This window comes from Streptopelia decaocto (assembly GCF_964273445.1).
Source record: "Streptopelia decaocto genome assembly, chromosome: Z".
Lineage (NCBI taxonomy): Eukaryota > Metazoa > Chordata > Aves > Columbiformes > Columbidae > Streptopelia > Streptopelia decaocto.
Window position 1 is genome coordinate 23,375,875 of NC_138657.1, and position 14,092 is coordinate 23,389,966.

Genomic DNA, 14,092 nt, shown 5'->3' on the forward strand with positions numbered 1-14,092 from the left:
AGATTCTGAAATGCTATATCCTCATCACAGGGCTCAGGCAAATCTAGTGAGCTATTATAATTACTACTTCGTTGCAATTTGACTGTTTCAAACAAGTGGAACAACACTTGTACTGACACCTTGGAATTCATTACCCAAACACAAGATTAAAGCGGACACAGAACATTTAAAATGGACATCAAGTCATTTCATGATGTGGTTTGTGAATGCTATGTTCCAGGCACTGAATGGGTTTGATATAAAATAATCAACAAGCCTAAGCAACAAGTATATTTGCCTGGGGTCCCTTTTGAGTCTTTACAGATGCTATTCTCTTCTGTACTTTCAGTCTTTTATAAGAGAATGTGAACGGTCACAGCAGATACTATTCTACAAGAGATTCTGAATCTCAGTTCAGAAATTTCCAGTATGATCTTACATGCAAAAGCACTTGAAGAAGAAACAATATGCGTTCAGATTAAACTAAGCACAGCATACAATTAATTTACAATCTTTTCAACACTACATCAACCCAGCAGAAACATGGATCTTGAAATTTTGAAAATAAAGAGCAATTCTAACCCTGATACATAAAAACAACAACACAAAAGAGAGGGCAATTTTTCAAAAACAAACGTGAAATTTCTTCAGCTACTTGATTTGATTAACAGACAAGTCAAAATACTTTTATAATGAACACTGTGATTGCCTAATCATTGTTAAAGTCCAATACCTCGTTTTTAAATGTTAAGTGTATTCTGAAATAATTCTTAGATTTTAAATTCCTGAAAGTTTCTTCAGCTAATGTTCCTGTTATAGTTACTGTCAAGAACAAGATAAAGAGATCAGCAATATTAACTCATTCAAGACTATAAAGCTAACTATTGTAATACTGTGTCTTAATTAGGTAAAACATGTAACGTGCCACTAAAATTCAAGAAAGAGAATGATGTGCCAACATTTTATATGCATGTAATTAAGAATGAGGTCAGGCTTCATGTGCAAAACAATTTCACTCAATGCCCATTTTGTAAACTATATACCCCTTGTCAATCTTGAGAGCAGATCCTTTACTGACAGAACTTGTCATTACAGAGCACTCCAATACATCCCAAACATCTCAACTTGAGCACAGTTCCAGACAAGTCTGGGTCTGCAGGACTCTTAAGTTTCCAAAGGCACAGCACAAAAATGGCATGATCTGAAAGCTAGACAGTGAATTCTACTTCCTGCAATATATTTTTGCAATTATTTTACCCCAATAGTGAACTGGTAATTTAAAGCCACAAGAAGAGCATTAAGGGGGCACATGTCAGCAGTGTGCATAAATAGTGAATAAAGCTTGTAAATGTACAGTAAAAGAGTCTTCCAACTATATTAATTTCTCAATTTTGTAAAATTGTGTACACAAGTACCTAAGTCATACCACTGAAATTCGATTAAGAGTCACCTTTCTTGTTGTGTTCTCATATAAAAAAGTGACTAGATGTGAGCAGAGGATTTAATCTTAGTTTTTATTTAAAAGTTTCATTGTGTAATAAGATACTGCACTTAGGACACTTTTAAGGACATAATTTGATTTTTCTGTGGATATTCTTATAGGAGTTTAATTTCAACCTTTTCCAAAAACAGAGAAAATGGAAGTAAAATGGGAAATAAAATTCGGTATATGAAAAAAGAACTGAAAAAAAATCTAATCCCAAAAATGCACCTGGAAAAAAAAATCTCCCTGTATTCTTAGTTTAGAGAATCACAAGAAAGCTGACATTCATAGAATCTTTTACGGTATCTTCTGCAATATTTCTCCGCAGCTGTGCCTCCTCAAAATTATATATGCCATCTAGACTATGACAGTATTCAGGTGTCCACAAAAAACACAGGATCACAACATCACTTAGGTGAACTGAAAAAGACATGCAAAGGATCTAATTAAGTTTATTAAATATTTTGAATTGAATACTTCCAACAGCATAAATAAGGGGCCATCAGTATCACCACCAAAATCTAGAAAAGGAGTCTGCAGCATCCCAACATAGCAGGTGCAACTACTGAACAACAGTGTTCTTAAGATCACTGGCTAAGGGTCCCAATCTTGGGTTGGAGTTGACTCTAAGGGTGCATCAATGTATCCCAACACCAAGTACCTCCTTGTGTGACTTGTTCAAAAAGAGACACAGATTCCTTCAGCGGCAAGACTCTGCAGCAGCAGCAGTTGGTAGGTGCTGTTGGCAAAGAGTACATTACATTCTGATGCTATTTTAGATGCTTATTTCCTTCTCTACTGCCTTTTTCCTTGTGATTAACAGCTATGTATATTTTAAAAAAAAACAGATAGCTTACTGCTTTATTCTTCACCTGATGCATGATTCAAAATCCCACCTGATGGAACAGAACTGCAGGAAGGGATGTACGCTGTGTAAACATCATTTAATTGCAGAGAACAGTAATCTATTCATAAATAAGTCTTGCTCAACATCATGAGATGAAAGTCAGACACCATTACTGTTTTGTTTAGCAGCATAATTGCTTTCGTTGCTCTACTCAGACATTAACATCAAAGCAGATTTTTTTTTCCAGCACCTTTGGGGATCATAATACAAGATGCATAGACTTTCCTAAAAAGTCCTGAAAGTGCTCATAAGTAGGAGTCAAGAACCTTCAGAACTTCCATGAATCAAGTAACATGTACCTTTTATTCTTTCTTCATTAAAATAAAGGTATCACAAATTTAGAAACACAACAAACCCAAAGACGCATCTATCTGTCTTGAAAGCAACAAAAATCATCACCAAAGCAGAGCATAAAGCATACTATTTGCATATAATTACATAATCAGATTTTAAATAATAATAAATTTAGACTCCAAAAGCATGCTGAAATTTATCTACCCTAAACAATGTAAAAGTCAGCTGTAATTGACATATTTTTCTTAAGCATAAAAGTCAGCTGTAATTGACATATTTTTCTTGGGCATAAGCATAAGCATTCTTTAAGAAAGACTTGCTTACCTATTTCTCCCCAAAACACTAAAAATTATTCAGTTTGTTACCAGCAGTGGTATTTTTTTTCACAATCACATTTCTGTACGCATGAATTTTAGGATCAACAACAAACACAACTCTTATCTTTATAAACATTCATACATCAGAACAGCAAAACCATTTCTTGCATAAATGACGTACCACTTCATCTTCAAATCCTCCAGCTAATACAAGTGAATAAGCTCCATCATTACTGCGTCCATGGATTCCACCCACATGTGGTCTGTGAACACCTGCTTCGCTCACCTGGCAACAGAAAAAAGCCACTTTCTAGTATTTTTTTTTTTTAAACAACCAGCCATTACAATAACTTTTAACAATCAACTTCCTGCTTAAAATATTTTATAAGCGTGTGTGTATAAATAGTTAACGTATGACTGTCATTAAAGGTGAGAATGCAACTTGTTTTTAAGGAAGAAAAGCCAAAAGTAAGGACACCCTGAAAATGGAAGGTTGATGTAGGACAGTAGTGACACTGGAAGATGTAAAGGTATACCTTCTTCTTTGGGAAAAATCTCCACAATAAGTATTTAAGACTGTACTCACTGCTATACTCCGCTCCCACAGTCATTTAGAACAATCCAAAGCAGATGGAGATCTGCCAGTTTTGTAATATTTCACAGTTCTTAACAAAGGAAGATCACAGTTACCCTTGTAAAGATCATGATAACAGGTACTATTAAGGTAACATACTGTAAATTTGACCAACTCAGGGGAATATTAAAAGATGACCAAAGGAAACAGAAGAAGCCATTGCAACAGCGTATGTATTGTAAGCTGGTTCTCCAACCAGGATAAGTCCTTTGCAATGAATGTGCAACCAAGCTGCATCCAGACCATCTGAGAGCTGCAGCTGCACCATAAGCTGGTAACACCACTGAAGTCTGCTGGAACATCACTCACACAAAAATTTATTTAACAACCATTTCTATGTTCCTTGTTTCCAACTATTAGAAAAAATGAAACAAATAAACACACACACCCCCAAACCACAACAAACCAAACAAAAACCACAAAAAAAAAAAAAACAAAACCCAAACACATCATTATACCACAACTTTATTAGTAAAAGAGGCTACATGTTAAATTACATATTTTCTCAATATGAGATGCTAAAAATACAGTTGATAAAAAGAAGGTTCACAAGCAGCAAAACACTTAGGCTCCTTCTTTCTCCCTTCATATCTTCCTTCAGACCTTGACTTTGACAGTTTTTCCCATTCTGCCTCTCCCACTCCTTTTCCCAACCTACACTTTCAAGCAACTTCCACCAAAGTATACATTCTTCTGCTATAGTCTTGTACTTTCAAAATCCTCACAGCTAAGTTGAAGAGGCGTGGTCTAGACAATAGAGTAGTGAGGTGGGTTGCAAACTGGCTTAGGGAGAGAAGCCAGAGAGGGGTAGTCAATGGTGCGGAGTCTAGTTGGAGGCCAGTATCTAGTGGAGTGCCTCAGGGGTCAGTACTGGGGCCAATATTATTCAATATATTCATTAACGATTTAGACGAGGGAATAGAGTGTACTATCAACAAGTTTGCTGATGACACCAAGCTGGGAGGAGTGGCTGACACGCCGGAGGGCTGTGCTGCCATCCAGCAGGACCTGGACAGGCTGGAGAGTTGGGCGGGGAATAACCTAATGAAATTTAACAAGGGCAAGTGTAGAGTCCTGCATCTGGGCAGGAACAACTCCAGGTTCCAGTACAGGTTGGGAAATTACATACTAGAGAGCAGTGTAGGGGAAAGGGACCTGGGGGTCCCGGTGGACAGCAGGATGACCATGAGCCAGCACTGTGCCCTTGTGGCCAGGAAGGCCAATGGCATCCCGGGGTGTATTAGAAGGGGGGTGGTTAGTAGATCGAGAGAGGTTCTCCTTCCCCTCTACTCCGCCCTTGTGAGACCACATCTGGAATATTGTGTGCAGTTCTGGGCCCCTCAGTTCAAGAAGGACAGGGAACTGCTGGAGAGGCTCCAGCATAGGGCAACAAAGATGATTAAGGGAGTGGAGCATCTCCCTTATGAAGAAAGGCTGAGGGAGCTGGGTTTCTTTAATTTGGAGAAGAGGAGACTGAGGGGTGACCTTATTAATGCTTATAAATATATAAAGGGTGAGTGCCATGAGCATGGAGCCAGGCTCTTCTCGGTGGCAAACCATGATAGGACAAGGGGTAATGGGATCAAGCTGGAACACAAGAGGTTCCACTTAAATTTGAGAAGAAACTTCTTCACAGTGAGGGTGACAGAACACTGGAACAGACTTCCAGGGGGGTTGTGGAGTCTCCTTCTCTGGAGACATTCAAAACCAGCCGGGACATGTTCCTGTGTGACCTCACCTAGGCGTTCCTGCTCTGGCAGGGGGATTGGACTAGATGATCTTTTGAGGTCCCTTCCAATCCCAAACATACTGTGATACTGTGAAAATACATCAGATCAAAGGTCCAGCTGCCCCAAAACACTGTTTCTAACGATAAACAGCTGAGCACAGTATGAAAACCATGCAAGGACATGGTACTCCCTGGCACTATTTTTCAGCATGCAGCTGTTTGAGGCTCAGAGTTCCTAAACTACTTGAAGCTTTTGGATCCATGGTATCCAAAGGAGAAAAGAGTTCACAGTAGTACCACTTGTCATATGTACTAGTACTACTTTCATTCATTTTTAAGTGGGCAGCTGACCTTTTTATTTCTGATGATCCCTTTTTGCACTACAGAAGTATGTATATCGTCTCCCGACAACGTTTTTACATACTGTACATCATATTACAGCCATCTACACTGCAATGTGTTCAACTTTCTTCCAGAATGAAAAGTCTCACAGTTGAATGGAATCCATTCCATTCCTTTAATCATTCTGGTTGTTGTTCATAGGAACATATTTAATTTTCCTGACTGTTCCCTTCACAATAATGTAACACTTTATTTTTTGATCACTATTGGTTAACTAAGATGACATAATTGCAATATCAGCTATTAGAAGAACTCTTTCCTAATAATAAGAAGACGAATAAGTAGCTGAAAGCCCAATACAAATTAGAGCATTAGAACTGTTCCCCACCCCATGATTACTATCCACAACTTAGCACTCTCACCAAACTTCATCAGCTATTTGTCTGTTTTCCCAGATCATTTATGAGTATGCTGAATAAAAAGGCCCTACTATTGAACTCATCTTTCCTGCTGTATCAAACAACCTTTCATTCATTCTTCCCTTCCTTCTTTCATTTCCAGGTTTTATCAATTATATTTAGGTTTCTGGTACGTGATTCACCCCAAAAAATGAACTCTTTTAAGTAATTAATGCTAAAGATGCTCTTCAGATGTTCTCTCCAGAAGCAATACTTAGCTAATTTCCTTCTAGAGAGAAGAGAGTTCGTGTCATAAAAAACTACACAAACCAGAAATAAACTAGTCTCTAAATTGTCATAGGTTTGCTGAGACAAACTGATTTCTCTGCCAAAAGACCAGTCATATGGCAAACAAAAATGAAATTTAAATTTCTACGTAGATAACATTTCAATCCTAGCAATAAGAAAGGACAAAGTATTTCATTTGTACACAAAATTAAATAATTATGCAGAAAAGGTAACTTCCTTTTGATGTCTAGTCTACATATACATATATAAAAATTAGCATTCTCTGCTTAATTTTGTGACAAAAGCAACACTCTATTCCTTTTTCCTGCCACCACTACAAAGATCTGAAAACTATTAGCTTTTGTGTTATCAATGGAATTCCTAACAAAAAGGTGAACTAATAATTTCAATTACTGTTGAAGCAGTGAAAATAAAAGATGAGATTGAGATTTTGAGTTTGCGTAAGTGATTTTAGAAACATCTCTTACTGTGAGACCTAATCTGGAAAGCAAGAAAAACATAAATATTTATTTTAATTCCTTCCACCAAAAAAATTCTTCAAAGACAGAAGTCAACAAAATATCCTTTTAGGCAAGTAATTTTCTATAAAATCACTGGTATGATGATCAGCGTAATTTTTACATTACAAATTGAATTTGTTTAATCTAAGGCTTGTATTGATGATGGTGTTGACAATGGACATCAAGGTAAGAAAGGATTGAAAGAACTAGTTAAGGTTTCAACTGCTTCATTGTGATTTCTACCAAGGAAAGAAACTGAAAACTGTTGTTAAGGAGAAAATATCTACTGCTAACCATATCAGCCTTAAAATTTGCATGGCCTTCCAAATCCAGAATTCTTCTTCACACAGTACTGGAAGACACTACCATTAGATGAAAATTGACTGCTAAGTGTTCTCTTCCACCAATTGAATAATAAAACACCTGTTTTCTTCTAATGAGAAATGAGGTAATGAGAAGTACAGAAAACAAATCAGAAGAGGCTTTTGATTTGTGACTTGCCCCTCTTCAACAAGTGTTAAAAGTCCTGTTTCCATTCTTCTGCCTTATCACAGTTATCACAGAATGGTTAGGGTTGGAAGGGACCTCTGGAGATCATCTAGCCCAGCCTAGATGGAGAACATTCAATTACAATCCTTTACACATGCAAGGGACAAGGAAGTAACTGGTTTTGAAAATAAAGAAGTATGCAATTGCTCAGCTAAAATCAACAACACCAACAACAAAACCACAACCAAACAAAAAAACACAAGAAAAACAAAAACAAAACAACAACACAAACAAACCAGTGCCATCAGGTAAGGCTGGGGGAAAGGAAGTAAGTTTGCTGGACACTTTGAAATCACAAAAAATCAGTACTGGCACAACATGAAGCTGTACCATTCTCCCTGCTTTGTTTTTTCTTGCCCAGCTGTGCTTATATAATCAAAATGAGAAATGGACTCGGAAAATTAACTCCCCTCCTACCCCAGATGGGATTATTTTTCTGCCAGTTTTTTAAGCAATCTAATTTACCATAGAGCCAAAGAAATATTTGCAACAGAAAATGAGACAGTGCAAGAATCAGCAAAGGCTGAATCGATGGTTGATTTCAGTAGTACTACAGGCTTACACTGGTTTGAGCTGCTCATCAGCCTGAAAGAAGATTCGGACATCCATGCAACCACAAAAATCAATTTACATCATCTGACGATTTCAGAATCTGCAGTCTACATCTCCAAAGTCGGATAATCAGTTCATGTGAAGTACACTTCAGAAATACTTGAGTCTATTCACTAAGTAACCCACTTAGAATTTTGACATGTGAAACTTGTTTATCCTGAAGACAACAGACTTCTTACTAAGTTGTATTGTAAAATCAGTATACTTCAACTTTCACTACTATTGACATCACTTCCAATATTAGAATCATAATGTCTTTGCTCTATTTAGTCCTAGCAAAAATGGCCATTGTCACTGTAAATTCATTTTAGTGCCCAACTCATTCATTGTTATTCTTAGTTATTTCAACTACAAATGATACTGAAACAACATACCTGAACTCTGAATTTCCAGGTTGTCCCAACAGGAACACCAGGTATAGGTCCATAATGATTTGAAGGAACAATAGTGCATTCCTTAGTGCGACCAACACAGGCCATACCCTAAAAATGCATCAGATAAAATGAATTAATATCATAATATTGAAGACTATTTGCAAATTTAATGCAGATATCAAGAAATCCCATCATTATAACAAATACATGTTTTAAAATAGGTTAACAATTGTTAAGAGGAATGTTAATTAAGTAATATGTGTATATTGTTTTGGAGGAGGGATTGGGGGTTGGGTTTTTTTGTTTGTTTTTACCTCTAGTCACTTTAATAATTCTTCCACTGCTTTAACTGCCAGTAGATAGTGGGCAGGATTAAACATTGTCTTATGGTCTGTGCAGCCCAGTACTGAATTCTGTGCAGTGCATAGATAGCTGGAATTATAGATGTAGCACATACATGAACAATCAGAGTAACAGCTATTTCTAAAATACACTCTACCTTGCCCCAGTCTCTCTGGCTTTCAGTACTGGCAGATGGCATCTTTGCTTTCTTTTTACTCTGTTTGAGCTTTTCTCCAGCCTTTACAACTTCATTAGAATCATTTTTGCAGGAAGGACAATACCTAAAAAAAGGTTTTAGTAAATTCTCAATTACTTCATAATAATGGCAATACATTTCTTGTAGCCAAAATAGTGTCAATTTGTTTAACTTGACTGAGTACTTCAAGCTAGCAAACATACACCGGTCTTAAGCAGCTGAAGGCTATGGCTTAAAAAAATGAATCCAACATAACAAATACTGACAAATACTTTAAAAAAGGGCATTTCAATATTTTTGAAGGTAGAGTGCTGGAGGCAAAACATTTAACTATTCTTTCTCACATGGTACGTGAGAGGTCCCCATGTCTCCTGTATTCTCTCTTTCATTTAGATCATGTAAAGGAGAAGATAGCTGAGATTACCTACCAGTACTCATGGTTTGTTTCTACGTCCTGCCCACTCTACCCTTACTTTTTGCTTCTAGTGCAATGAATTTAACTGCAGACAGCTGAGTGTGAAACAGAGCCAAGGTACCACATGATGCGTGTAGACACTCACATACACACACTCACTCTTCCTACCCCACAACACCAAAGCCACTTGGAATATTGTGCTGAGACTCACCCCAGCTAACACAAAACCATTCTGGTAAGAAAGTGGGAGATAACTAGTATACAGTGACTACAGCAGAAAGAGAAATGGAGTACACTGGTCCTTCTTCTAATAAAATTTTTATTCCAGAAATTCCAATGCAAAGGCATCTGTTCATGTTTTTGGCACCCGTGGGTTGGGTTTGGCCCATATGCCACTAGTGGAGGAAGCCTGAGCTACACTAACTACCACTATATTACTACTACTGGTTTAGATTAATTAATTAACTTTGTATGTGGATACAAATAGAAGAATTAATGACTAATGTCCACAGGAACAGATTTCACTATGTCAGTAAAGGTGTTGAGCCATTAAGACAATGAAGCAATGCAGATACAAAGAAGTTAAAAATTATATAAGATGCTGAAATTGCCTAACACTAAGATACGGAATGATATTACAGTTGTTTGAAAATGAGAGTATTTAATGATCAATTAAAAGAAGGAATATGACATAATGCAAAATGACAAGGTAAATTAACTACTACAAGGTGAATTCCCTGCTTTTTCATGAGATAACCATATTGCCTTATTTTTTAAACTGAGTTTTGTATGGAATATTAAATACTGTTTGGCATATAGAGTGGCTTCATCTCCACAAGAGAAACCTATCATCCTTTTCCAAACTGCTGGCTTAATGACTGCAGAGAGTTTGCCAAATTTTAGATGATAAAAATACTAGATGGAAATTCTTCCTCTTCTAAGCCAAACAAAGTATGTCAAGAACTTAAGGATCAGACAGCCATGATTCTTGGCTTATATGCAAAAAAACAATGGAGAACATAGACCTCCATTTTGGTAGAAGACACTGCTTTGCCTCGTGCAACTGCACTCCTTCCACATACAACCAAGCATTAAGACTGCGCAGGACTGGCATCACTAAGTATCCCGAAATCAACTGTCACAAGCCAGATCCATAACAGTACCTCTCCCACCCCGTGACTCCATAGATAGAAGCAGCTATCTACTTATATGAATAAATCTTAAGGCTCATATTGTTACACAGTAAACAAAATAAGTTAAAAAGTTCGACATCTATTTTTCAAGATATTATATGAATTCAACTTCTAATGCTTGTAGAAATTCCTAAGTTTTTTGGCCAGAAATATAAGCAGAAGGGTCTAAAAGTGTACTTAACATATGACCTGAGGGACCCTAAAGACCATGTTGTCAGTCAGTTTAATTCTTATGTGGTTGTCTAGAGAGGACTGAATCTTCTATAGGGAGGAAAACAGTCCTGGGCACATATGCAGTGCAGTTACAGTGATATCATTGGAAGAGGGTAGGGAGATCTGAGTCGGAAGACTTTGAAATGTTTCTATCCTTCAAACTTCATCTGTAGTGCTCTGAAACAGAAGTAGGGTAACTCAAAATAATGTTTCATAAGAAGCTTTTGAAAAGAATGGATGCCAGTGAAGACCAGAACACTAATAGCTGATCTGAAAAAACATTTGAAGCACCCAGCAGGCCCAAATAATCTTAGCACACTAGCTAAATCAAGGAGATACTGAGGATGGTGAATTTCAGTATCAGTATCCTGACTTGCCTATCAAACCTGTGTATTTGAGGGCATAGAAAAACAAGGGAGAATAAATTGTTTTCAGTGTAGAACTCAGGATTTGGGGGTTTTGTGGGAGGGAGTCACTGACTTAAGGCATATAGATGTTATTTAGCAGAAACTTTCCTGTGCCTAGTACTGGAAAACAGAGGGGACTTTACTGTTGCTAGTTCTGAGAGTAAGAGCCAACTGAAGGATGGATGGACTGAACAGATGTCTAATTCCAGACAGATGGTCTCATTGAATATTCTGAATGAAGTGAAAAAATAACTTCTCAGCTGATATATAAAAAAGGTCGAGTGCAACCAGGTAAGAATGTTGCTTACAGACTGCAGTCAATAATAAACCACTTGTATGTTGAGAATGGTTTCCAACACATGGCATCAACTAACTTATGTTGACAATTAGTGGGAGGCAAGAAGATGTCACACACAGAAGACCAGTGTACCTCCACAGTACAGAATTTGGGGATAGTTCAGACTAACATGCTGTGTAATAAACACTGCTGAATAAACCCTGTAATCATTATCCATATACAAGAAATGGAAGGAACATACACAATATTCAAATAAATCTCATATTTAGTTCCAATGACTAATACATACTTCTAGTAGGCAGTGAAAATATGTTTTAGATAGCATTTCAAGCCAGCAGCTCCTCCAAAAACAGTGAATACAACTCTTTGCCATGCAAAAATGTCATGGGAAAAAATCAGCTTCCAACAACATTATCCCCCTGTGGCCAAATGTACGGACTGAGAAACACCTATCAATGTTAATGGCCTCAATCGCTAAATCACACGCTGGCATAAATACAGAATTCAGAAAAAAACAAAATGGCCCAGAAAACACGCAGACCATAAGCACTGACAAATAAACAAACCTACTATGGGATCCACTATGGAACAGGAGACTGAGTTATTTATTTCCTGAGAAAGTTAGAATTTCTAAAGCACTTTTCATTTGAAGTATACAGTTCCACAGAACTGAATCACAAAATCCGTAAAATTTATCCATAAGACATCTTAGACATGTATCAATGTCTATGTAATGGAAAACTTCATTAGAATAAAGTTCTATTTATTACTAATTTATAAAGGATTAGCATCACATGTAAATCACAGGCAGATGATAAATACAAACGGTGTAAATTTTAGATAGATAATAAAGATGAAAAGTGGTACAGAGCCCAAGACAACTTAATGGGGTGCTAATGGGTCCATGCAAATTTACTTCAAAATACAATTATCTTAATTTAACAATGCCAGCTAGCTTGATTTTCCCACTGGCAGAACGAGGGACAGTAGAAATGAAGAGCAGCAAGGTCCATCCACAGCAGGAGAAATGAATGGAGTAGAGACAACATGAAGATACAAGAAGGGTACAACAGCAGCAACAAGGACAGAGGATGAAGGGAAAGACAAGGGTAAAGGTAAGAGAAGTGTTCAAGCAGTGAAGCTTGAACAACATGGAAAGGGGAGCAACCAGTGTTCATAAACACAATCAAATCAGAAAATGTCACAGAGGATCATAATGATCACAATGAATAAAATGAACATCCTGTTTTTTTAACTCCGTAATGGTCGTTAAAGCTTACTTCTAATCCTTTATGAATGATTTAAAAGAATTACCTTGACAGAAAACATAAGGTTTATATTAAGTAGAAGGATGAAAAACACAGCAGAAATTTTTAAAAAATCCTCAGTATTGTCTCTCACGAGATGCAGATAACAAAGAGATACCTTGTATAGAATGGCAATATAGATAAGTAAATCATCCCTGTATATTTACCAGTCCTCATCTTCTGGTATCTTGCTTAAGGGGGGGTTCAGGCAGTATATATGATAAGCCATATTACATTCATCACACAGGAGCTGCATGTGAGCATCCTGTTTTCCACCACACAAATAACAGGAACAAAACCGGCACTCTTTATCTGGATCAGCCCTACAGTGCTTGCATTCAGGGCCACTTTTTCCTGTCAAAAATAAAGAAAAAGTCAAATGCAATGTATTTCAGAAAAGTGCACTACCGTATCTACAGGAAAAAGTTATTTCTACACATGAACACTGCCCTCTTGAAAATGTCTTAGTTTTGGGTTTTGTTGTTGCTGTTTGTTTGGGTTTGTTTGTTTCTTGTTTTTTTACAATGAGGAACTTGGCTATCTAGGCTAACAGGATTCCTTCTGCTATATAAATAAACAGTAAAGAAAATTATTAATCAGCAGCTTCTCTTAATTTCTCCCCTCCTGTCCCAAACATGCCACCTGCAGAATCTCCATGCCTTGCACAATCTCTGGTTGGAGTCTTCTTAAACACAGCCATGAAGAAATTCCTGTTAGGTAACTAGTAACAGTCAAATGAAGATGAACTATGATTTGGAACAGCTCTCTTCCCCTTAAATTAAATCTACAGTTGGATAGAAGAATTAGTCTGAGACCACAGACCACCTCAAATCACCAGCTGTTTCACATCGGCAGTTTAATTCTCACACAATGAAACACTAACTTTCTGTTTCAACTCGCTTGAAATTTGGGATCAGGAAAGCTAAGGTACAGTTTGGGCTGGATTTATCAAGGGATGCAAAGAAAAATAAGAATGGCTTCTACATGTACGTTGGTCAGAAAAGGAAGATTAAAGAAAATGCACTCTCCCCCTGATAAATAAGAGAAAACTAGTGACAAGCAACATGGAAATGGCTGAGGTACTCAACAACTTCTTTTGCCTCAGTTTTCATTGCTATTCACACACCGGTAATCTTCCCACGTCTCTTGAAGTTCATGAACTTCAAGGCAGGGACCAGCAGAATGAAGTCCCTGTCATTGTAGAAAGTCAAATTCAAAAACACTTGAGGAAACTGAACTTACAAAAGTCCATGGGACGCAACGAGATGTATGCCAGGGTTCTGAGCGAATTGGC

General features: G+C 37.2%; 1 protein-coding gene across 2 annotated transcripts in view; it reads right to left on the reverse strand.

Annotated features, from left to right (window-relative positions):
- UHRF2 (ubiquitin like with PHD and ring finger domains 2) overlaps positions 1-14,092 on the reverse strand; it is a 91,902-nt gene that overhangs the window by 15,234 nt on the left and 62,576 nt on the right. For both annotated transcript variants that reach the window (XM_082074464.1, XM_082074465.1), the window contains exons 6-9: positions 12,966-13,152; positions 8,927-9,050; positions 8,428-8,535; positions 3,162-3,266 (exon numbers count right to left, since the gene is read on the reverse strand). In XM_082074464.1, the coding sequence (XP_081930590.1) occupies positions 3,162-3,266; positions 8,428-8,535; positions 8,927-9,050; positions 12,966-13,152 (524 nt within the window). The remainder of the gene's footprint in view (positions 1-3,161; positions 3,267-8,427; positions 8,536-8,926; positions 9,051-12,965; positions 13,153-14,092) is intronic.